General features: G+C 41.6%; 1 protein-coding gene across 2 annotated transcripts; it reads right to left on the reverse strand.

The window, feature by feature from the left end:
- Positions 1 to 9892: 9892 nt before the first annotated feature.
- Positions 9893 to 18687, reverse strand: LOC120449164. Of its 2 annotated transcripts, none has more exons than XM_039631507.2 (3): positions 18308 to 18687; positions 11168 to 11428; positions 9893 to 10938 (listed from the first exon to the last, which is right to left on the reverse strand). In XM_039631507.2, exons 1-3 carry the CDS (start codon positions 18398 to 18400, stop codon positions 10162 to 10164), a joined length of 1131 nt encoding a protein of 376 aa, XP_039487441.1. In that variant the 5' UTR covers positions 18401 to 18687; the 3' UTR covers positions 9893 to 10161. The 2 variants fall into 2 exon arrangements, with proteins under 2 accessions (XP_039487441.1, XP_039487440.1); XM_039631506.2 differs by having other exon boundaries at positions 9893 to 10941.
- Positions 18688 to 23775: the final 5088 nt, after the last annotated feature.

Here is a 23775-nt window from a genome sequence, read left to right on the forward strand (position 1 = left end):
GAATGGAATGGAATGGACAATTTAAATGCAGCATTGGGCTATTGACACGCCCCCTCAATGGGCTGCCAACGGAGACCACTCAAGGGGTAGTGAAAACTGGGCGACGGTTGCGGAAAAGTGCGTGATTTGGAATGGTTTTTAAGAGCGGGTTTTAAAAGGCTTCGCCGGAGATGAATGCGCTAAATGATGACGGTCATATGTCAAACGGTTAACTGGACCGCAAAGTGATGGAGTCCACTAGTTTTTGGGGTAAGTAAAAACATAACGCACAGGATAAGAGTTTTGCAGCAGAAGGAAAACTAAAACCCAGTAGGGAAAATGATGAAAATCCAGCGTGTGTTTAAAATTATGCATGGTTTCACCTCAGCAGGGTGGGAATAATGTTCCTAACACATGCAACTTTGGCAATCTGTCAGATTCTAAGCTGAAACTTCAATCAACCCAGGCAAGTTAATTGAATTTTGCCGCAGCCAAAAGCTCCAAACTTTACACGCACTTACAGTGGAAAGTATATGTTTTAAGAAAAAATCAGAAATAAAAGAGGAATATTATAATGGGTAAGGAGTAAAAGAAAACATGATAGATTATAAAGTATATTTGATGAAAGCTACTTGAGTGGAATCAAAATGAATAAAGTTTTATTTCTTATTTTTATTTTGCCATTTAATTGAGTTTAAGAAATTTCTCCAAGTGCCTTTACAATTCCGCTTCGACCACACAAGCCATTTACCACAAACTGCTCATGTTCATTTTATTTCGAATTTGTTTTCAAGTGTTTTCGAAAAATGTTTCACACGGAGTCAGAAGGAGGATTTGACTTGACTTGAGCGCTTTGCGCTTTGCATATCCCAGATATTTTGCATATTGCTCGAAAGCCAGAAACTTTTTGACTTTCTGCTCTGGTGGCAGCCACAGCAGCAGTATTTTTTGAGGGCAGGAGAGAGATTCGGTGACAGTTTTCGGACAGTTTGGCCATGGCGAGCATATGAATATAAAATCGGAGTATAAAACATGGAGTAGGGAAGTGAGGCGAGGACGTGTCATGAATTCATTTTGCATACATTTTGCCAGCCAGAGATCAAATTTGCTTTGGCATCACTGGCATTTTGATGCCCCAAACCAATTGTAGATTGGCTGCCAGGACACACACAAAATTGCAAATCATATTTCAATTAAAGCCCGAAAACAGCATCCATGCACCCGTAATAAACGCAATGATTACATGCCAATCCAATCCCTCTGTGGATCTGTTTTCGGTGGCTAATGTGAGCGAATTCGGCTGGCGAACAAACAATTTGCAACTGATTGGCATGCAAAATGATTCGACCAATATTGGCCACAATCTCCAACTGTCTGCTTTAAAGGTACCCAAAAAAAAAATAGTTGGCACTGTCGCATTCAACAACACATTTCCAATCTATTAACTGCTGAGCCGAACCGCACTGACAGACTGACAGACTGATGGGTGGAAAAGGAAAAACCTCGCGAAGCTTGATTAAAAACAACTCCCACTTCCCACTACAGAAACTGAAACAGAAACATCGTATAATGTGTGAAAAATCGGCAGCGGGTGTCCTGTCACAGGTTAATTTCGCATGCAAATAATGTCACGTGTTGTGCTGTGTTGTGTCGCATTCGCTGAATGAACTTGATTAAAATTCAATGCGACGTTAATTAAATTTCCCCAATGCAATTTGCAGTCGCTTCTTTTCGCTGGCTGCGCGGGGATATTTTAAAGCTGCCGCTTCTGATGGCTTAAAAAGCTAAAAAGTGCACCAAATTTAAAAAATGCAAAGCAGGAGCGTTAATTAAATGTATATTTGGCAGGGTCGTGTAGTTGAGGAACTTAATTTGATTTATGCACTTAGCAGTAACAATTTTTGTGGACCAAGTTAGTGGAAACTTTAAAGCCAGCACTCACACTCACATTCACCTTTGCCGTTGCACGTGGCGTATGAGCAATAGGCACATAAATTACCCGGCTAACATTGCAAGGACTCCCTGAGACCGGAATTCCGGTGCATTGTGTTGGCTTCCATCGACGCCGCCAAGTCTAGACAAAGCAATCATAAATAATTTCAGCATAAAGACGTAATAATTTGCCTCAACTCTTTGCTACCTCTTGCAGGTTTCAATGGCCCCCCAAGTTCTAACTCATCAGAGCTGCGACTCTCTCTTGTTGGCGCTGTCCAAATATTTTGTTATTAAATGAAATTGCAATGTTTGCTGCTGACCACATTGGCGGTGGCTTACTCCTCCTTCTCCTCATCCTCCTTCTGGTGGTGGGGCTAGGATGCGGGCTTTTGGGGGTCCTGGCGGTGGGGGGACTCGAATTGCTGCTCATTATGATTGCAATCCGGGATACCGGGTATCCCAGCACCCAGCCATGTTGTTGTTCTCCTGCTTGTCTGGGAATTTCGTTTCTGGGTTCGGTCAGTTGTTGGCTGTGGGGCGAATTTCACTTTTGCGTTTTGTTAAACGTTTTTATGAATTGTTTTGTCCGTCTGCTGGTCCCCTTGTTGTTTCAGCTATTGTTATGATGCGGTTTGGGGCGCAAACTAGCTGTGGGGCAAAGGTCAAGTGGAATGGGTTTTCGCACTGCGTAGTTCGGTGGTTTATACTCTATACTATAGACTATTAGTTGGTAGTTAAACCTGAAGATATTAACAGTCTTTAGCAAGACTCAAATTGAAATAATCAACTAATCATTAGTAAAACCAAGCTAGGAAAATTTTTCCTTATATTTTTGAGTTCTTGTACATTTAAGAGAAAGTGTATTTCTAGTGCTTATATGCTTGCAACACCTTTCTCCACTTCCGTTGCTGGCCACCCTGTGGGACCAAGTTGGCCATGTTTGTATGGCGCCGGACAACGCAGCCATTTAATGAAATTTTAAACATTTTTGTGTTCTAATAATGAAATGCTTAGGGTTGGCTTGCTTGTGGCCAAGGACGTGGCCGTGGTCACAGTCCCTTTGCCCCAAACTCCAACTACCCACCTGCCAGGACTTAAAGTCACCGAGTGGCAAGAACTTTTGTAGCACATTCAGTGTACGCGGGAAGGTGAGAAAATTGCTGGTGCGTTATGGAAAAGTATCTGAACCGAACTGAAGAGAACCGAACTCGTTAAAAGTTATGCTCCTTGCCATCAGCGATGCTGGGATAAAAGTGTTTTGGTGGAAAGTTGGCCATAAATAATGCGCTGCTCGATATTAACAAGCCACGACGGTGGTGATGGCGACTAAAAAGTTTAGCGCACTTCAATAAACAAAGTGCCAGTCAGCACTTTCAGTCACCATTTCACCCCCTTCAGACAGTTCTTACGCGGTTATTTTCAAGTTGTCAACAGTTTATTGATGTTGGCTTTTCAGCCAGCGAAATGCGACAGCTTTTCAGCCACAAAGCGCGACATAAATAATCAAAGGCGAAAAGCACCTCCAGCAGGCAAATGGAAAATGGTAAAATAATTTCAACTAAAAGGCATTGATGTTGTTATAGAGTACTCCGCCCCCCGTAACTCCGGAACTTGCCGCGATTGTCGCCCGCGGGCATTCGTCTTTCATATCCGGATTCCCACTTCCGTTTCGGGCGAAAAGGGAAATTGATTTGGGCCATTCTCGCAGTGGGGGTATCTATCGTTCAAAATGTTAATTAAGTGTCTAGTTTAAGAGCCGGCGCTCCAAAGTCAACCATGAAATATTAAGCAGCCTGTGTGCGGGTCCTTAGAAATTTCTCCCTCGGCTCAAGGACAGGCTCCAGTAACCTGAATACCAAGTATACTACATCTAGCCATCTAGCCACATATGTGCGCGGGCTCTTAATTAACTGGTGAGCTAACTAGGCTCACAAACACACACACACACACGCACACATCAGACACACAGATACAACCACCCTGATAGCGGTTGAAAAATGTGACTTAATGAAGTGAGAAATATGCGAAGATTTCTATGGCATAATGAGGCGGCATATAGAATATCCGATGACTGTGTGGATATGCTTGATGGCATACATGTAATATCCTTGTATCGCATTTCTGTGGGGAATATCTTGTGGCTGCTTTAAGGACACTCGAATGCTTTAAGTGGGCTCTACTGCTCCTCAAACTGTCAAATTCTAAAGGCTGCTGACTAAGGATACACACTGCTTTTTATTTTACTAGTCCAGAACTAAAATAAACTTTGTGCAACTAAAAATAACTTGCTTATGAGTTAAAATCAAATGCAACTATTGCATTGATTATGAACTTTTAAAGCATTAATTTGTTTCACCCAAAATGACAGTAAAATCGAATTATAAAAACTAATGACACTTTGAGCTATTACTAATAAATATTTTTAATTTATGACAAATGTGGTGCGGCTATTATCAGATCATTAGGTATTATATTTTGAAATTGGTCAAGTTGCGTTAATAATTCAATAATTAATTTATTACGGTGCACGACTTTCATTAAGCCTAATTGATGGTGGAAATTTGTGTTAAAAGTAATAATATTGCTGTCAAATTTTAATTTTGTGGCAAACATAACTAATTTAAACCAAGCATATCCATTTAGAGGGTATTCCTGACTTCCACACAGTTGTGCCATCATATTTGTCCTTTTTAGTTGTCATGTCTCTGTTGTTGTTTTTCCTGTTGGCGCTACTGCCACTGCTCCACTCGCCCCAAATCGAAGCTATAAAAGTAATTAAGATAACGACTTTTGTGCTGCTCACATTTTTGGGTTTCCCACCGAACACCACCCACCGAACACCGCCCACTGGATGATATGTATCGTGTATTTGCTTTATGCCCAGAGTTTTACAATATTTCCTTTTGGCTCAATGCCCTCGAAGTCCTCGATCCTAGACTCCAGCCCCCGCACTTTTGCCGGCTTCCTGTTGTTTGTGCAATTTTCTTGAAATTTCATTTCTTAACTTTTGCCGCCGGCCTTTGAGACTGTAAATCATGTGAGCAACCCAGGGGGGTGGCATTGTGGGGAGGGGGCTGGGGAGTGAGCGAGGAGTAATCAGGAGTCGATGGCATGTGTTATTGTTGCTGCAAGGACACAGTCTGCTGCCAGCTGTATGTTCCTTTTCCTCTAATTGTTTGCCTGGCCACGGGGGGCAAAAAAGCTGGAAGCTGAAAGCTGAATGCTGGAAACTGGAAGGAGCCAACGTATCGATTAATTAACCAAATTAAAAGATAAAAGTTTAGAGGCAAGTCGCCATATGGGGAATTTTGATTTATTCCTTTTGCTTTCAGCAGCAAACAGGAAACGGACAATCATTTTGAAATGGGGATGCAAGTCCTAAAAGCATAATTATCGGGATAAGATAACAATTTTAACAGAACACATAGGGTGGCATAATTAATTAATTCAAAACAAAAGGATCAAAAAAGGATACCTTCAACTCATTTTATAATAAGTAAGCGGCATACTATCTCGTAATAGCTTAAATAAATAAGTTTGCGAAATAATTTGAAAACTTTAATTGCTGTTTTAAGAGAAGATTGTAGCTATAGGGCAAATTAATTAAAAACCATTTATTCCACTATACTCGGTTCAATTAAGTTAGATTATCAAGCAAGCCTTTGCACATGGATACAACATAGAAAAGTCTGACATTAATTTAAAGTAGTTGATTAAGTACTTAAAGGCAAGTAAGATGTAGCTCGAAGCTGAAAGGGTTGTAACAAAAGTAATCTAAAACAATTTGGGTCAATTAAGTCTTCAATTTATTTTGTTTGCTTTGTAAAGACGGAATGGAGCGAGTAATTATTGCGACAGATAAACACATCAACTATTAGGTCAATATTTACTTAGCATAAACAGTGCAATTACATAGAATGCAATTAAGGAATTCACTCGTCTTTAAAAACGCATTTTACTGCACTCTTTAAAATGATTTTCCCAACCTCAGCGTGTTGACTGCTTTTAATATGCACTTGGCCGAGTGCCAGCTGATTTTCTGTTTTATATAGATTGTGCGCCACAAAGGAACGCAAGGAGTACACAAAAAAAAAAGAAGCCCTTCTTACCACCGAGGGGCAGCTAAACAATTGAGTGCACTTTGCACTGCTTGTTGCATACTTTCTGGCGCTGCTGTCGTCGCAGGATCACGTAGCCAAGGATAAGAAATAAGTCGGGCAGTCAGTCAGCCACCGGAGCGGTTTCGTTATCCTTGTGCGTGCCCCTGCTGACACATTTTTTTGCCACATCTTTCCCAGACTTACATCATACTCGGGTCACGGCTCGTTGGACACTCGAGTGGCACATAATTTTCGCCATACTGCTGCCAGCTACTAGGCAGTGCACTGAGAAAAAAGTCAATTTCTTTAACGCAAAATATAGTGATGCATGTATTGCTTACTCTTACTTCGAAAGCTACTAGTAATGGAACTAAGAAAATACAAAATATATTTTTGCTGTACTTTCTCTTATAAGTGACATTTACAAGTCTTTTTCCAGTGCACTCCTCTGTTTCCTTCGTTTGCGAGTTGCCTTCTTCAGATTGCATTACTCGACGGGCAGTTCGAAGCGGTGGCTGATTGAATTTTCTTCTCAGCTGGCCGGTATTTTCCATCATTATCATCGAGCCGGGCTGAATCTGCTTTAAGCGCATTAAAACGGAGGCATTGGAGGCTGGTGCAGCAGAAATGTCGAATGTGAAATGCGTGCTAATTAAAAGGCAAAACATTTATGCAATGCCAGACTGGCAGCATTCGCAGCAACAAAAGGCGCACAAAGGCATCGGCGGCCGTCATGGCAACACATGCTCCAGCTCCTGTGTCCTGCATCCTGCATCCTTATTGCCCTCCTTTCTCCCACTGGCAAATAAATCCCATATAAACAGAAGATAATCCTGGCAACATCATGGCAAATGCCATTCATCGCTAGGGGGGTCCACTGCTTCCACTGATTTTCCTGTTGCTCCTGTTTCAACTCCTTTGGTAAATGCGGATGAACGAATGAATGGGTGGCCAGAATCCCTGCTGAATGATTGATCATTCATGGGTGCATTCGTCGTCGTCAGTTATTGATTTTCCCAGGATACGGGCTGCTGAGCCCGGGGTACTCAAATAGAAGAGCTGTTTTTGTAATTACCTGCGGTGGAGCCAGTTTATAAAAAGGTATGGGGCAAGCAGATGGATAGTGAAAATGAATGGCGGCTTAATGAGAACCCCACGAGCTTAAATCTAATTGAGAGGATCAAAGAAATAATTATTGAGCTCAACACGTTTTAATTGGTACTAAGCAAATATTTGGACATAGTTAGATATGTTTATTAGCAGCACAAAACAGTCTTTATTTTATCTGTGCGGCCATTTTTGGCCAAATTATGGCAAAAACCCCTATTAAAAATATCGGATTTTTTTACAAGATTTTGTTTTTTGATTTTTTGATAAAAAATAACCCGTTTTTTTTCGATAGCAGTAAAAATAATAGTCCAAAACTGGAATGCTATACCTCGTTGAATTCGTAACAAAATTCCCTATCGATCCATGTACATACATTGAAATGCTAAATTTTTGCCATTTTTCGCAAATTTTGATGATGGTACCCCTTATCGAAAATGCGAAAATTTGTCAATTTTTTTTTCCGAAAATCAAAAAAGTTGGAATAGACATGGTTAGCTGTGTTTATTAGCAGCACAAAACAGTCTTTATTTTACCTGTGCTGCCATTTTTGGTCAAGTTATGGCGAAAACGCTGATTGAAAATATCCGATTTTTTACAACAAATTTTTTTTTGATTTTTTGATTAAAAATAATAGGTTTTTTTCGATAGTCCAAAAGTGGAATGCCATACCTCGTTGAATTCGTAACAAAATTCCCTATCGATCCATGTACATACATTGAAATGCTAAATTTTTGCCATTTTTCGCAAATTTTGATGATGGTACCCCTTATCGAAAATGCAAAAATTTGTCAAATTTTTTTTTTTTGAAAATCAAAAAAGTTGGGATAGACATAGTTATTGGTTGTTTGTAATCCAAAGTTAGCGGGTAGAAAAACAACTTAAGGCTGAATAGCTTTAAATATAAAACATTTAATGCAAGCAATTGCCATTTTAAATTCATAAATCGCCTACTTTCTAATTTTTATTTAATTTATTTACCAGAACAACCTCTTTGTGTGTACAGTTTCCCAGGGGAGCATTTTGGTTGTTTTCTCTGGAATTATTGCAACCGTTTCGTAATTAGTGAGGCATATACAAATGAAAATGAAATTTACAGGGCGACACTCTCCGTTTTGTTGCCTTTTCAGCTGTCAGCATTGAAAAGCTAAACAAACTCGTGCAAAAATTATGCAAACATTCGCAGTGAAAGGGGCAAAAAAGTCAGCATACATTGCAGATGAAAGTACTTCATTAGCGAGAATGCTGAATGTTTATTCCCACATATGCCTGGACACACACTTCCGGTTCCCTTTTGCAATTCAATTTGAATTCCATTACGTCCAAGTGCGCAGAACCAAAAGGAATCGCTGGCCAAAAGGATAAGGATGCTAGAAATTTGAAAGAATTCCTCCACAAAGCTTGCATTAAATGCTATCGAAAACTATAATCTGATGGAAATCGCTGTAGATGCATTGATTGTCCAGAGAAATCGGATTGTATTGTTTATACACAAATGTAGTATTATGTCTGCCAAATAATGGTGATTTCAATGCCATTTCCATTTCTGTTTGCTCTGGTTATTTTGAAGACAATTTCATTGAAATTTTCCCATGTTGCGGTCGACGAGATTGGCAGGCAATTAATGATTGGGTGGCTTCGATTTAAATCGGAAATCACTGGCGCCAGTTAAATAAATAAACAACTAAGAGAAACCAAACCCCACGTACACTTAATTTATTGTCATAATTATTACATTTTCCGCTTTCAGTTATTGTATTCATTTCGATTCGCTTATTAATGATGTAACGTTATTAATGCTGTCAGCGTTTCCATTTATTTGTAATTTGTTTGCCAATGTTTTTCGCAGCGCTCGTTATTGTTAATGGTCCTTTGTTTTTACGGCCTCTGGGGTTAAAGTTCGTCCGGCTTTTGTCCAGCTGCTGTCAATGCGAATATTTGTAGTTTATATTTTAATATTTTATGCACTTGCCTGCCAATTGTGTGCATCGTTTGAGTTATGGCCTTTATTTGACCAAAGCAAATAATATCCAATATCAATCATGGGTCATAAAAAGCTTGTTTTTCACGCTGGTTAAACAGGAAATGGCTTAGCGAAGTGCCAACATTGGGAATTGTTGGCAATGTTGTCAAATAGTTTTATTAAGCCCATGACAATTACGGGTTTATCGAGTTTCTTTGCTTATTTCTCTGCTATTTTATCCTTTTTCGCTGATCAGCCTGCTTTTAGGATTCATCATAATTCGGGTTTGTAATGAAACCATAGCATACTTTTATGGGCCTGCAGTTTATTGAAGTGTAGAATGCGTGTGTAGAAAAAGTATCTTATGTCAAAGGCATGTAAAATGTTTGCTATGTACAATGCAACAGAAATAATGCCACAAAACTGGATTATTCAATCCATTTTGTAACAATTAAACATTTTTCCGTGTTGATGCCCCTGATATGCGCACATAACTTATTCAGTTGCGTGCGACGTCGACACTTTGCAATGCAGAAGGGAATCCCCCAGAATGTTGTAGCTAATTTAGTGGCTCTAATTATTCATGCCACCAAAATGTTGCCAGCAACATGTTGCCGGTTGAATTGCGTCGAGAGCTCCAGGAGCCGCACTTGAAAAATTAATGAGAGCCACTCGAATCGCTAATCACATGTAAGTGAAGCGTTCTCTGGCCAACCCTCATCCATGGAGGAAGGTATTCCTGGTGGACGGGGCAGAACAGGAAGCCCCTGTCGATTGCCGGGGCGTGGATACATTAAACTCGTGAGGGTTGCGTTTTTGCTGAATGCCATTGTTTGATTTTTATTCATATTACACTTTCACAATAGAAAACTTATCCCTATGTCGGATACAAAATATTTCAATTAGTTGGTAGTCCTAACTAAATTCGAGGGTTGCTCGGCCCGCAATTCCGTAAACTATATCACATGTACTTATGCATAGAACAAAACAAATTCCTAATTACTTTCACCTATCGTTCCCTTTGCAGTTCGATATTATTTGACCCGCCCCATGATAACCCCGCGTAATAATTATTTTCTACATCTCGATGCTTTTGGCCTGCAGACTCCTCAGGATGCCGAGTAGCTGCAGGGACTCCAGTGGCTCGAAGTCATCTGCATAGCGCACAGATGACGGCTTCACCACATGACGCTCCCTGGGCATATCCAGCACTAATGGCAGTTGTTCGGCCATCACGGAATGGTGCGTGATCAGGGCTTTCAGGCTGGTGAACTGCTTCTTGGCTCCCTTCAGGCGGTACATCTGGTTCCGGGTGGACTGCACCGGATACGTCTTCACCTTGTTGCTCCTCTCGAGTCGCAGCACCAGTTCGAAATGCCGCGGAGTACTGCGTCGCAGCAGAAAGCTTCCAGGTGTCGCCTGCTGCAGATGCTCCAGAGCTGCCTTCGCTGTGATCCTGGGCTGATACCACGGACATGCCAGGAGCTCCGGCTCCTCGTCCTCATCGTCGTCGGAGTTCTGGTGGGCGCTGATGTATCTGGTGAAGAGAGGTGCGGCTCGGCGGCGTTTGCTCATGGTGTTGGGGGAATTCTCAGCCAAAAGTTGACAGCAATCGGAGATCCCGGCATCGGAGTCCTCTTCTGCGTCCTTCTCCTCTTCGGGATTGGAGTCACTGCTCGGCTGACTGCTCTGCCAGCAGTTGAGGGAAAGCAGGGACTTTTGGGGCGAGCGTTTGGGCGTGGTTGGGCTGCTGCTGCTGGTGGTGCTGCTGCCGGTGGAGCTGCAGCTGCAGTCCGCATCGCGTTCCTCCTCCTCTTCTTCCGCGTCGGCGTGGTACGAGGAGTCGAGAAGGTCCTGCTAAGAGAAAGAAAAAGAACCAATTAAATAACCATTCAAAAGAAAGGGTTCTTAAAGTCATGCTAACACTTATGAAAACCTTTTTGGGTTAACCACAATATTTAGCCCAAAATGGTTCCGCATATCAAAATGTTAATTCACATAGACCCCACATCAAAAAAGGGTTCTCCTAGTTTGGTAATTGTAGACTAGTTCTTAATACAATATATGTTTATACCATACACACCTCATCATAATCGCTCGTAGGTTCTTCGTTCAAGATCTGTTCCTTGTGCGAGGGTTGCGCGAAGAGTTTTCGCTGCAGGAAACTTTTCATGCTGTCGTAGACCTTGTGTGTGCGACTCTGGATCGGTTCCTGTTTGTCCATTTCTCCGGCGGCTGGAAATTGCAGCTTGTTGCTCCATTCCTCGCACTTCTCAAAGGACGAGTTTGTATTGTATTGACCATAGATGTCCGAATAGCCAGGACATTTGATGGCATTGCGTAGCTGTCGGGCGAGAACAATCAAGATGGACATTTTTTGTTAGTTTTGGTCAGGAAATTTGTAGAAAAAGTGTTTGGACTGTCCCTATAAATCTTATCTACGTCGGGGTTTCCCATTTCACTCGAAGAACACTCTTATGCAACGAACCACGCAGATAACACACACTGCCATCCCATTATCCTGGCTTTGTTCTGCTTTCGCCTTTGTTGAGCCAATCCCATTCTCAGTCCTATTTTCGTTCCCATTCCCTTCTCTAAAAACCCATGACTGCTTTGCTAATGCTTTTGGGTCACTGCTGCTGTGATATCCTTGTAATGCGCTTGCTCTACTTGTTCATTGTTGTACAATTTGCCAGTCCGTTGTTTTCCCTGCTCGTATTTGCCTTTCATTTCGTTTATAAAATATTCATATGCCGCTCTGGCGGAGAGTTGCTAGTGGGTTCTTGTTTTTTCAACACCTACTTTCGCTTTAAAAATGCTTAAATAGTTCTCACCTTTACGTGGGACCATTCAACACTTTAGTCGGTGTTTGCTGGAGGCGAAGCAGTTAGGGATATTTATACCAAATATATAATAATAATTTCTAGTAAGTACGCTAAATGAAAATCTGAGTATGAAGGTGCCTTTGTCCATTGAATCGGAACATTGAATATGGATTTGGCTGCCACCACCTCGCCGTCTTTACCTTTCCCGTAATTCCAAGTGCAATAGCACTCTTCACCCTTCAGATTCACCCCTTGTTTTTGTGCATTGTGAACCCAAAATGCATTGCACCCTTCATCACGCACACACACTCGAAGGAAAAATGGCAAAATAATGAGCAATCGATTGAAAAAGGAGTGCAGGACACAATGGAAATCCGACGACCAGGTAGAACTCGAAGTGGGATTACGAAATTGAATTCGATTGGGAGTGGCTGGGGGCTTTATAATTCAACACATTCAATAAATTAGTGGTTTGGGAAGGCAAACAAAGGAAGTGCAGACATAGAACTTCCGTTGCAGGCCATCCCATACCCATTGATTTGCATTTCCAATATCTTGTTTATATGTGAACAAACATGAAGGGCCCCTTCACCACCGAAAAAACTGTTGCTACATCTTGGCCAGTTGGACATTAATTCTTGGCCAACGAGCCATGGCCAAAAGAGGCAAAAGAGTTTTCTTTGATGTGGCCACGCAGCGCATAAATCTGTTGAAAGTTGTTGTTGTCTTCGGCTGTGGGGTAAAAGCGGCGTGAAATGCCTCAAAAGTGTACCTTTTATCGGCTTAAATCAAACACAATGGGGCAACAAGCGTTTAATGGCTACGATTCTTGCCAGCTACATGAGTTTTAATTTATGCAAGGCCAGTCCGAGTCCAAATCCGAGTCCGAGTCAAGCAAGAGAATAGGGAACAGTGCTGTAATTTCAATGATAATAGAGCCCAAAGAAAATTGGGATCGAAATAAAATCCAGCACAGCACACAGTAGTGGCCCAAAGGTGTTGGCGTGCTGGCCCTGTTCATCTTTGTTGGTGTTCGTGCTAATGCAATAATCATAGGTCTATCCCCCCCCCGACTCCAACTCCGACTCCGACCCAATTGGTTTTATATTCCGATCCTGCCCCGCGGAAAGGTTGAGCTCTAATTGATGATGAAACAGCGCCCCGGGCCGGCTTTCCATTCCATTCTTGGCCAAAGAGCTCTTTTGTTTGGCCAGCGAGGTGTTAGCATATTTTCGTAATCAAAATGTGTTACAATAAAAACTCAGGTAACCGAATCGAGGCACCTTCGACAGCTGACGGACAAGAAGGTAGAGGACCCTTTGGTCTTTTCCCTTTTGGGTCTTATGAAAACAGTTGTTAAATTTTCATTTATTGTGCATTTAGATAGATGCAGAGAGAGAGAGAGGGGGGGTACAGAAATTAGTTGAAGTGCCCGGAGTGAGTCGATGAATTTATTGAAATGTTTCCTTTGTGCGCCACTTGAGGTCCCACCGACATATGCCTGAATTTTTGAGCTCGCTCTGTGAAAATCAAGCAGCTGCTGAAGGGTCTTGAAAAACAAAAACCACCCCACCACTCAAGCAGCCCACAACTTTCCACCTTCGGAAGTGGTTTCCACTGGCAAACTGGTAAACTGGCAAACTGGTGGCTTTTAAATTGCAACCGCAATAACCAACTAACCGGCTACTTATCCGCTCACAAATTGGGCAATTGCCAAAGCAGCTGTGCTGCCAAAACAAAAACTCCGCCCAATTCAGTTGCCACCCCCTAAAATGCCACCCACTCCAAAAAAATGTTGCAGCAACTGTATCAATGAATTTTTGTAAAATTCCTTAAGACATTTCACTATCGAAATTAGTAATATTTCATTTGGCTCCGGGCCATTAGTCGTGCGTTTCTGAATATTTTGTAGTCATCTCGCTTTTAGTTCCAGCTAATTTGACAGTTTTATGCCACACCAAAAGAAACTCAAAGTGATCCCAGCACGGACACACGTGTCGGGGCTTTCAAAATGTCAGAGATACATGGACTTACGAGTAGTTTATGACATTTTTTAAAACACGTCCCGCACACATTACTCCCCCGTCCCCCACCGATGAACGAAAAAATTTGGTTTTTCAGTGAGTTGGTTTTTCTTTTAGTTGGTTAAACGAGTTCGTTTTTGGGGAGCTCGTAAAATGATTTTCTCACTAATTTAGTTTTATACGCGAGGAAAAATGTTTATAGTTTCAGCTTTTTGGTATGTTTTGTAAGTTTTTTATTACAATTAGCTTTGCCTTTGCCTGGAAAATCCTTTGTTTAGACACATGTGGCGTGTGGCATTGGCTTTTTTTTATGGGCCTCCCTTTGTTTCATTTTCCTGTGGCATTTTTATAGGTGTAAAAAATTGGGTCATATAAAAATTTATTGAAATGTGAATCGAATTAAGCTGTTTCCCTTCAGCCGTTTTGTTTTATGCGTGTTTAAAAACCGTTTTGATGGGTTTATTAAATGCAAATGAAAATTGTTGAAATTTTAATTGCGTTTTATGGGCACATCGCTTTGGGGTTTCTTCTTTTTTTTTGTTGCGTGGGTTGTTCAAGAGATGAATCTCAGGTTTTTTTTTTAGATATTTTGAAGAGCAGGCAATGAACTCTTGGACTTTATCACTTTGAGAGATGGTGAACAATTTAATTAGAGACTCTGACAACTTTCTGTACCACTCCAATACGTCGGCTCTTGTGTGTGTGTGTGTGTGGAAAGTCTAGTAACTGGGCTTGCAAATAGTTTTCCCCGAGTCTAGTCGTCTAATGCACACAAATCCTTGGTGGGAAGCCATATGAAACTCAAACACGGACAACTGACTGGTGATAACGATGATGTTGGCTAGCTTCTCTATACTAGGTACTCGGTAGTACTCAGTACTCCGTTCTCTGTTGCCAGACTAAGCCAAAACCAAAAACTATTTGCAGCCAGAGGAGTTTTGGATGGGATGGGTATAGGGGATAGGGGTTAGGGGATAGGGAACAAGGGCTAGGAGGAGCTGCAAAAAGAAGAGATATTGAGGGTTGGGCGGCTCGGATACCGTTGAAAGCTTTTTTGCATATTTGCATTACATTTTCATGGCGTGGCATGTGGCGAACAAAACGAAGAGGGGCGAAAATTTATATTGAGTCGAGCGTAAAAATAACAATGCAGACAGTTGATGGTCGAGGCGGCAGACGGCAGACGGCATGAAAATAAGTGAAATTGTTGTTTACTCAAAGCGACGTGGCCATTCGGCGGTAGTTGGGCAAAATATGGAGCATAAATTACATAGCATGCAAGTCGAATGCAGTCGCCGGCTATTTAATTATGCTCATCAATTTGTGCAGCCTGCAGTTTGCAGATTGCACTTTTCCCCAATAAATCTTGGGGCATTGTGAACAAGGCGTCTGCTTGGAAATTCCTAATTAAATGCACTCACAAGCGGTGCAATTAATTTTCTATCCTTAGCGCTCCCTTTTCCCCTCCCCAGGGGCATCACCCGAAAAATCAAAGAGTCTGCATGTAAAATACATGTGTAGAACACAAGCATCCAAATAAACATTAATCACTGCCCTTGAAAAGGGAGTGCAGAGACGAGTTCTACGAGAGTTCTTTGGGAAAAGTGCATTAAAATGCCTTAGAATTTGAATGCCTCAGCTCATTGCTGCTAATCGTCGCCAGCAGTTGATTTAATTTTAGCTGCATCTCATCGAGAATTATGAGGCCCATCACGGGATCTCTGCCGTCGAGGAAATCCACTTAGGCAGGGCGTTGAAGGCACCAGAGCATGGCATCATAAGCCACACGAAAAGGAAAATGCTTTCGGCCTGATTTCCCCAGCACAAGTCACTTGAATCCATTGTCTGTTCGGGAAAGTTTATGCGGAAACTGATTTTTGAATTTTCCAAATTCGTATGGCACAACTTCATGATGATATAAACTTTGGTAGTTGCATGCCCACTTTAACTAACGATGCATATACTTTAAAACAAATTATTAAACATCATATTAGGCTAAAAAGATTTCTTTAATTTATCAAATATCTTTCCATATTCCCATTAATTGTGTGATAAATGGTGCTTTTTTACTATTTAAATATTTTTCACATTCCACGCGCTTTATTTAATTATATCTGATGCAGATGGGTCGTGATACTTTGTTATACTTGAAGCGGAATATGAGATGAGTTTGAAAAAGTTTCCCTTTGATTAATTAATTAAAAAGTGCCAGCCTAATGAAATGTAATCAAATACTTATCCGGGGAATAATCTCTTGTTCATAAACACTTTGGCAGGCCTCATAAACCCCTCGAGCGCAGTTCACTTTAATAAACCCGCTACAAAGTCGATTTGATCATCTCCGACTTAATTGTCTCCGATTTTAATCTAGCAATATGGTTGCAGTCGGCATATGGTCAACGCAGACAGAGAGACAGACCCAGGCCAGTTGTGTGACAATTTTATTAGTTCTGGTCCCTCTCGATATGTGGATATGTGGATTTCTCGGTTCTGCAGCTCGTGACGATTCCGTTTTGTATCTTTGACCCGCGATAGGCGAGATGTCTTTTATCTGTTGCGAGCCGGCTAATTGAAATCGTTTGTCAGCACAGAGCCAGTTGGCTCTGTAAACAGAGTGTGTGTGTCTGGTAATAGATTTTGATAACGGATGCGTTGCGGTGGGGTTTACGGGGAGGTGTCGAGCGATTTATACACGGAGATCTAAGGGATATAAGAGGGCGCATTCTTGCACTTTTCAGCTTGAAGAAGTCTCTTTTGTGGGCCTCGTGGCTTCTTGGTAAAACAACTCCCGTTGCGACCACACCCAGACTTCCCGTTTCAAAAGACAATCCTTTTGGGAGCCAAAACAACCAACACCTACACCTAAACCTAAAATTGAATGCGAGGCGAGGAAGATAGATTTTCATAGATCAAAACAAAGGGAGTCCAGAGAGACGAGATACAGAAGGCGATGGGTGTCAATTCCAGTGAAAAATGACTGGATGAAAAATGCAAAGGTCGGCATAAAAGGAGGCGGAGGCAAAACGCAAACTGTCATTCAGTTTAAAATTACAAACTTTTCTCTCTGCTCGTCGCTATCTCGTCGTGGTTCGTCGTTGTTCTTTTAAACAAATATTTTGATAAATGCTGCTCAGATGTCGGAGCATTGTTACAAATGCCATTGTATCTGTGAGTGTGTGCAGCATCTACGGATGGATGGCTGCCAAGTCAAATAAGGAGATTAGTGAAGTAAAGTAGCTGCGGTCTCGAAGAAAAGTTGACTTTGCATTCAGGTAGCTGCCAAGGCAGTTTGTCTTAATTAAGCTATCGTTAGAAGGCCTATCGCCTTTTGGGCATCGCGACTAGACGGTAAAGCCTAGTTAGCGCTTATCTCGAATCAAAAACAAATAACATATGCGCTTTGTTTGCATATAGAAATGCATTTTGTCAATTCGAATCAATCACTATCTTTATGGGGCCAACATATGTTTTGATTTCAATTCCCGAATCGAGATTCGGGCTTCGTTTGCTGTTTGCTCTACTTATCGCCAGAAATCAGGCTGCATTTACAATTTGATTTATTTGTATTCAGATTTACGCTGGGCTTAGCTCGCTCACTATCGTCCCCCTCTGTTTGCATATACATATACTTTGATTTAGTTTTTATGCAAATCATATTTATTTGGCCCTATGTGATTTAGTGTTCCACTGATTTACGTCGACAGTCGAGTTTATTATGCTGCGCTGTCATTGTTCTATTTGTTGTTGCATTTGGCTTGGTGTGGCCGAGTTGTTGTTCGTGGTATCTCTGACACTAAATCATTTTAATTGTTGTCGTTCGTGTTTTGAATACGGCCATGCCCCCGTTTCCGCCCCTCCTCCACTGGTCGACGTGGCGGGGAGTTCACTGTAGATAGTGCTAAGTGTGCGTGGGTTGCCCAAAGTTGTACTTCGATGGTGTGTGGGGAGTGTGAAATGTGCATAGACTGTTAGATTCTTCTGAGACCAGATCAGCTTGAGTCATCAAGGGCATGGATATTTATGGAGATGTATTGGGGATACGCTAGAACTTTCTCATGAAACTTGGAGGATTTAAAAGTATCTTTAATGTATCTGCTTGTAGATCTTTGTCAGATGTACATACTATAGAACATAAGTAAAGTCCATTACTCATTTATAATTGAAGGGTTAATGAAAACTGACTTAGCATAGTTGTTTATCGGCCTGCCTTAAGGACCCAAAAAGTCTTAAAAGAAAAAGGAACTCTATTTAACCCATTCTTTGGAATCTTTAAACCTCTTTAAACTAATAAACTAAAAGTATGGCTTTAAGTAATCCATCTAAAACCCTTAAAAAACCCTAGTTCTTTAAAGTAAGGGATCTTAAGACTCTTACCATCTTGTTCTTCTGCTGCGTATCCTTTTTGCTGATGTTTTTGTTGATGCTATCCGTGGCGCCAAAGCGATTGTATTGGAACAGGCGACCCATTTTACTCAGATTTGAAGATAATTCTTCGGGTTTGTTTACACTTTGCTCTTTAAACACAAGCACAATATGCTAAAGTCGTAATTTCAAGAACTTTATGCGCCCTTCAAGACAACTCAATAACTAAGCGCGTAAATGCAATTTGAATCGCAGTCGAAGTCCGGCGAGTGTTCAGTTTCGGTTATAGGTTCGTTTCGAATTCGAAGTCGTATTCGTATTCGGATTTCGAGTCCCGGGAGCGATACGAGCGATCGGTTCGAAGTGCGCAGAGGGAATGAAATCCACGGGGCGACTGCATCGAAAAAGTACAACGGAAAATGAGCACGAGACGCAGAGCAGAGCGTGGAAGAAGAAGCAGAGGAAGAAACGGTGCGGTGCGGTGTGGTGGTCGGGCGGGGGTGAGTGTAACAGGGAGAGAGAGTGAAAGGAGAAAGAGCGGCAGAATGGAAGGGAACGAGGGCAGCAACAGCCGCTGAGATACAAATACAAATTTCATGACAGGCAAGCCGGCGTTGTTCATGCATTTACCGCTAGTTCACTCTATGCCTCTCTCATTCGGTGTGCTTGTGTGAGTTGATTTTTCTTCATTTGACGTTCTCAAAGCACTCACACACACACACACGCGAGCAGTAGAACACTCAAAACAGCAACAGCGCAAATAGAAGTAGCAAACGGAATGTGAGACAAGTCGACTTTGGGATACCTAGTAAAATGTTGCCTACCTTAAGGCGCTTAAACAATACATTCCTATTGCTTTTTATTGTTAATAATTTATAACACAAAAAGGCGCAGCGCAAAATGTATACTAAAAATCCAAAACTCAAGTTTTTTAAAATTCCATTTTAGTAATGGGATATATTTAGGAAACCTTTAGGTTTAAAAAAGGCCTGTCTTCTTATGCGTAATCATTCGAATCCAGTATACCCGTCTGCTCAATCAATGCCGGGTATGAAAACCACTCGAACAAAAAGCGAAATGAGAAAAATTTACTACAACCAACGGAAACTACACTGAAACAAAAAGAAGCAGCGAAAGGAAAGACGAGACAAGGCTGTTTTGGGCAGCGGGCAAAGTGAATGAAATGGAAATGGAATGAAATGCGAGTTTGAGTGACTGACGGACTGACGATGAACCTTGAGGGTAGAAAAGTCAGTCAGTCAGTCATTCATTCATTCGGTGTGCGAGTGAGTGAGTGAGCTGGTGAGCGGACGAGCGGGCAAGTGAGTGAGTGGGTCTGTCACTCCTCAACAAGTTGAGTCCCCGGTGGGTGGTGTGGGTGGCCTGGGTGGTTGCTTGGTTGCAGGGGGTGGCGCCACTGCTCCATGGGGCGGAAAGGGCGGGGCTGGTGAAGACGGAGCGGGGCACTTGGCCCGCTGGCGAGTCATTCGTTTTGGACAGCAAAGAAGCAGCAGCTGAATCAGGAGCAGATTCGGATTCTGAATCAGAATCAGCATCAGAAACTGCAGCAGAGTTTGTACTCCTCATTTCTTTATTGACAGGAGGCGCTCTTATAGCTGTGGACAAGTTTATATCACTCATAAATAAAAATCTTAAAATGTGATATGTTAACCTGGCATTGAAGAAGCTTATAATGTTCAAATATCACTTCAAATGTAGATGAGTAACTACATTGTTTCTTATCACATTAAAATGATACCACTATTTTTTTGATCCCAGTCGTGTGTCCTGAATGAGTCCTTGTCTGCATAGATGTGCAACTGTGTGCGTCAATGATGCGCGCTCCACTTTTGGCTTCTTCATTTGGCTCTGTGTCCTCTGTGCTGGTTTTACACATTGCCCTTTTGCTTATTTGTTTAACGTCCTCGTAATCGTATGTAGCTGCTGCTCCATAGCCATATAGCCACCCATTTGGGCTGCATTTTCCGCTAGCCTGGTATGCTTTCCTTTTTACCTCTATCAGCTGCACTACATTGAAACTTTCATCGTCCTTTTCTGGTCTCCTTTTTTGCACGAGCATAAAATAAACACAAAAACTTTGCAGTCTCTTTCAGCAGTCGGAACCACCTCCCTCCGATTTTTCCAGTCCCCTCCCCCCGCCATGACTGGCCGTAATTATCATTATCCTTTCGGCTAGCTCTCTCTCTCGTTTTGCGCTTTTCATTTTTCCGTGTGCTGTTTATACAGGCAACTATGGCACTTTAATTGAAGTCAATTTTTTATACTTTGTGGCTGCCCTGGCAACTTTTACGCCCGCCCCCTCCCATTTTCCCCACCCAGCCATTTTCATTGAAAATAATTTTGCAACTTATTAGCACCTCCGGAAATTATGAGTTCAAGTTTTTTTGTGGCTTGTTTACGAGCTGCGCTTGGCTTGCTCCCATTTTCGCATTTTATTATTAATTGAGCTGCTCCGGTTTGGCTTCAGAGGTTTTCCCCTTTTGTTTACTTAATTAGCGCTTCGCAACGATGAAGGATGCAGGACGAAGGATGCAGGACGAAACTTGCATCAGTGGCTGGAGAAGTCCTGTCGTCAAGAGTTTTGTGGCTCGTACTAAAATCCGGTTGGGTTTCCAATTAATTGGAACTATTTTTTTTTGGGAAGTTTGTGTAGTTTTCGGACAGCTGCAGTTAATACCTGTAAGGCTACCTTAATAAATCATGCAATTGGAAAAACTAAAATCCCTTTTTTGTGACTCCTCCTCGCATGGCAGCTTACTAATAATCCTATATTTGGATATTTTTACCCCTGATCACGAGAAATATTACCCGCATTGTCGACCCTTCTGAACCTGAGTCATTTTTTATGGATATCAAAGCCGGAGCCAGAGGAAATCACAATTGGATTATAACATTAATAAGTCGCTTTAACAAATGTTCAAATTTTCTGCTCTGCACAAAACACCACCCACCCCCCAAAAAAAATCTTCCACTTAGCTAAGCTGATATTTTGGCAACAGTTGCGAAAATTGAATTCGGTTGCAGCATTTAATAAAATATCCCATTGTATGGTATCGATGAGAAAGCACTTTCGGTACTCTCGAGGAAAGAATACATAAATCAAGTGCAACCCCCTCACATTGGTAGCTGTGGAAAACCGCCTTCTAACTCCTGTGTGAATTGCAGTTTCATTAGATAGAAAGCTTTTCCATCTCTGAGGTTGATTTGTCATCACAATAACATCAATTTCAAGTCGGCAATTTACACACACAAGAGCATTTGATTTTTCCAAGTGAATGTTGTGTAAATTTAGCCAGCTGTTGCCTTTCCATTTTCACAACTCGACTTTCCACCGCCACTCCAGTCGGCACTTAATGTTTGTCAATTATTTGCAGTAATTTGCAATATTTCTAAATGCTTTTGCCGAGAATGGTGATCCGCCCCTTAAATTGTTTTTAATGGCCATTTGCACTTAAGCATTGACTACAATAACACCCCCTCAACGGAATCGGAATCGGAATGTAATGGCTTCATTATTGAGAGCAATAAATGGCCTACAAGAAAACTCTCGGTTTGCTGTTTGTTATTGTTGTTCAGGTCGTTGGGTTTTCCTGATTTAATTTATAGTCGCAGCGCGTAAAGAAAATAAAATGATATTTATGGACAAAAGACACGACCAAGTTGATTTCCCACTGAACGGCAGGAGGTCGCTGGAAAGTGTTAAAAACGTAGTTATGGATATGCGGCGAAAAACAATTTGTTTGCTGGAAAAGCCACTCAAATGCACAAAAAAAATGTATTCCGTGGGGCTTTCCCATTGAGAAAAGAACATTTGGCCTGCGGCGCCTTTGTTTCCTTAAAGATTTTCCACATTTATCGTTTATCTTTAACCCGATTCTCAAGTGACTCCAGCAATTATGTTTATAAATGATTTGTTAGGGGTGGTCTGGAATTCTGGCATTCTGAAATTCGGGAGTTTTCCAAATGCGAGTGAAGTGTTTCTGGGTTCTCTGGTAATCCTTTATTTTATACAAGCCCCCAGAATTATGTGTGAAAACCATTAAATCTTAGTTTAATTGTTTTCTGCTCTTGTCAAAGCCTCTGGGGCACTGGATTTTGGATTTTGTATCTTGGGTTTTCTCATTTTCCGTATTCTTCAGTTTTGGTTTACGACTGCCGGCAAGTTCAACGGATTTTTTAATTGCTGCGCTTTGCGTTTTGGTTGATTTTCAATGTTCTCGTTTTATTTGTTTCGGTTTTCGTTTCGTTTTTCCCCCCTTTTTTTTCGCCCGCCCCCCAGTCATAAATCATTTTGGGTTTTCATTTTTGGGGGAGTGGGGGAGACAGTCGAGCATTTTGAATAATTTTTGTTGTTAATTTCTGTTTTGATTTAGCTCACAAGAAGCGGTAAACTTGCGTTATTCATATTTTATAGGACATTAACTTGTCTCGCCGATAATTTTGTTTGACATGGTTTTAGTGTGTGCCGCCGGGAAAACTCTACGTTCTCCTTAGTTAGCGCTTCCCGATCAATCAGTCATTTATCAAAAGTTTCTTTCACTTTTCTTCTCCCAGCGGCCCCGCCCATTCATATTTCTTGCGATAAAAAAAAGCACGCTGGATTTTGGGAATTTCTCACACGTATCGTTACATATCAAATATGTGGAGTTTTTCCCCCATCTCCGCAAATGTTTGTTTTCTTTTTCCTTCGTCGTAATGATTCCGATAACGCCCACATTAACGAGAACTTTTCGTTTTCCCCCGCGCACACACACAAACAATGAAAACGATTTTCCAGCAGCACAAACAATTATAGCGATGCATAAATTAAGCGCAACCCAATGTGAATAACTAATTTCCTGTACGGCAATTACTAAAAAAAGAGAATTCCACTTCAATTCCGATTCCAAGAGCAAGACCATCGCCAAGACCACGACCAAGTGCGCATTAAATGAGCATATTTGGATGCATGATACACTTAATCGCTGGAAAAATGCTGGAGGAAAACGCACCGAAACGCACCATAAAAAACGTGACAAAATGCCAGTTTGTGATAGCGAAGTGTGACCCGGTTTTTCCGTGCCGCAACGAACAAATTTATGCACAGAAATCAACCACAATGCGAGAGTGCTCGATAAGGTGGAACACGACCACAGATCGTTGCGTTTTTAATGCACAGCATTTGTGATAGAGGTAGGTTTTGATCAGGGGGTTAGGGCCTTTATTTACCTCCATACTTCAGAGCGGACAAATAAATCGTAATTGGCGTACGAGGGTTTACATTTTCTATCTTTTTTATTATGTGTATGCTTGATAGGAAAGGACCGCATCGCATCGTATCGTATCGAGTGGTTCGGCTTTTTCATGCCCATTAAAATGGTGAGCTGGAAAACTCGCAGCCTAGCGTGAAAAACTGAAAAGCAGGCCAGAGAAAATTCCTATATGGCGTTTTGCGGTTACGAACCTTTTTTTTCCACAGC

This window comes from Drosophila santomea, chromosome 3L (assembly GCF_016746245.2).
Source record: "Drosophila santomea strain STO CAGO 1482 chromosome 3L, Prin_Dsan_1.1, whole genome shotgun sequence".
Classification (NCBI taxonomy): domain Eukaryota; kingdom Metazoa; phylum Arthropoda; class Insecta; order Diptera; family Drosophilidae; genus Drosophila; species Drosophila santomea.

What these genes read in the sequence shown, in the direction of transcription:
- LOC120449164 (XM_039631506.2), bottom strand. Translation starts at nt 18,400, where the DNA reads ATGGGTCGCCTGTTCCAATACAATCGCTTTGGCGCCACGGATAGCATC. An exon ending in CGCAGCAGAAGAACAAGATG is followed by an intron (nt 11,429 to 18,307) that starts GTAAGAGTCTTA and finishes CTCGCCCGACAG; the next exon opens with CTACGCAATGCCATCAAATG. An exon ending in CTACGAGCGATTATGATGAG is followed by an intron (nt 10,942 to 11,167) that starts GTGTGTATGGTA and finishes TCTTTCTCTTAG; the next exon opens with CAGGACCTTCTCGACTCCTC.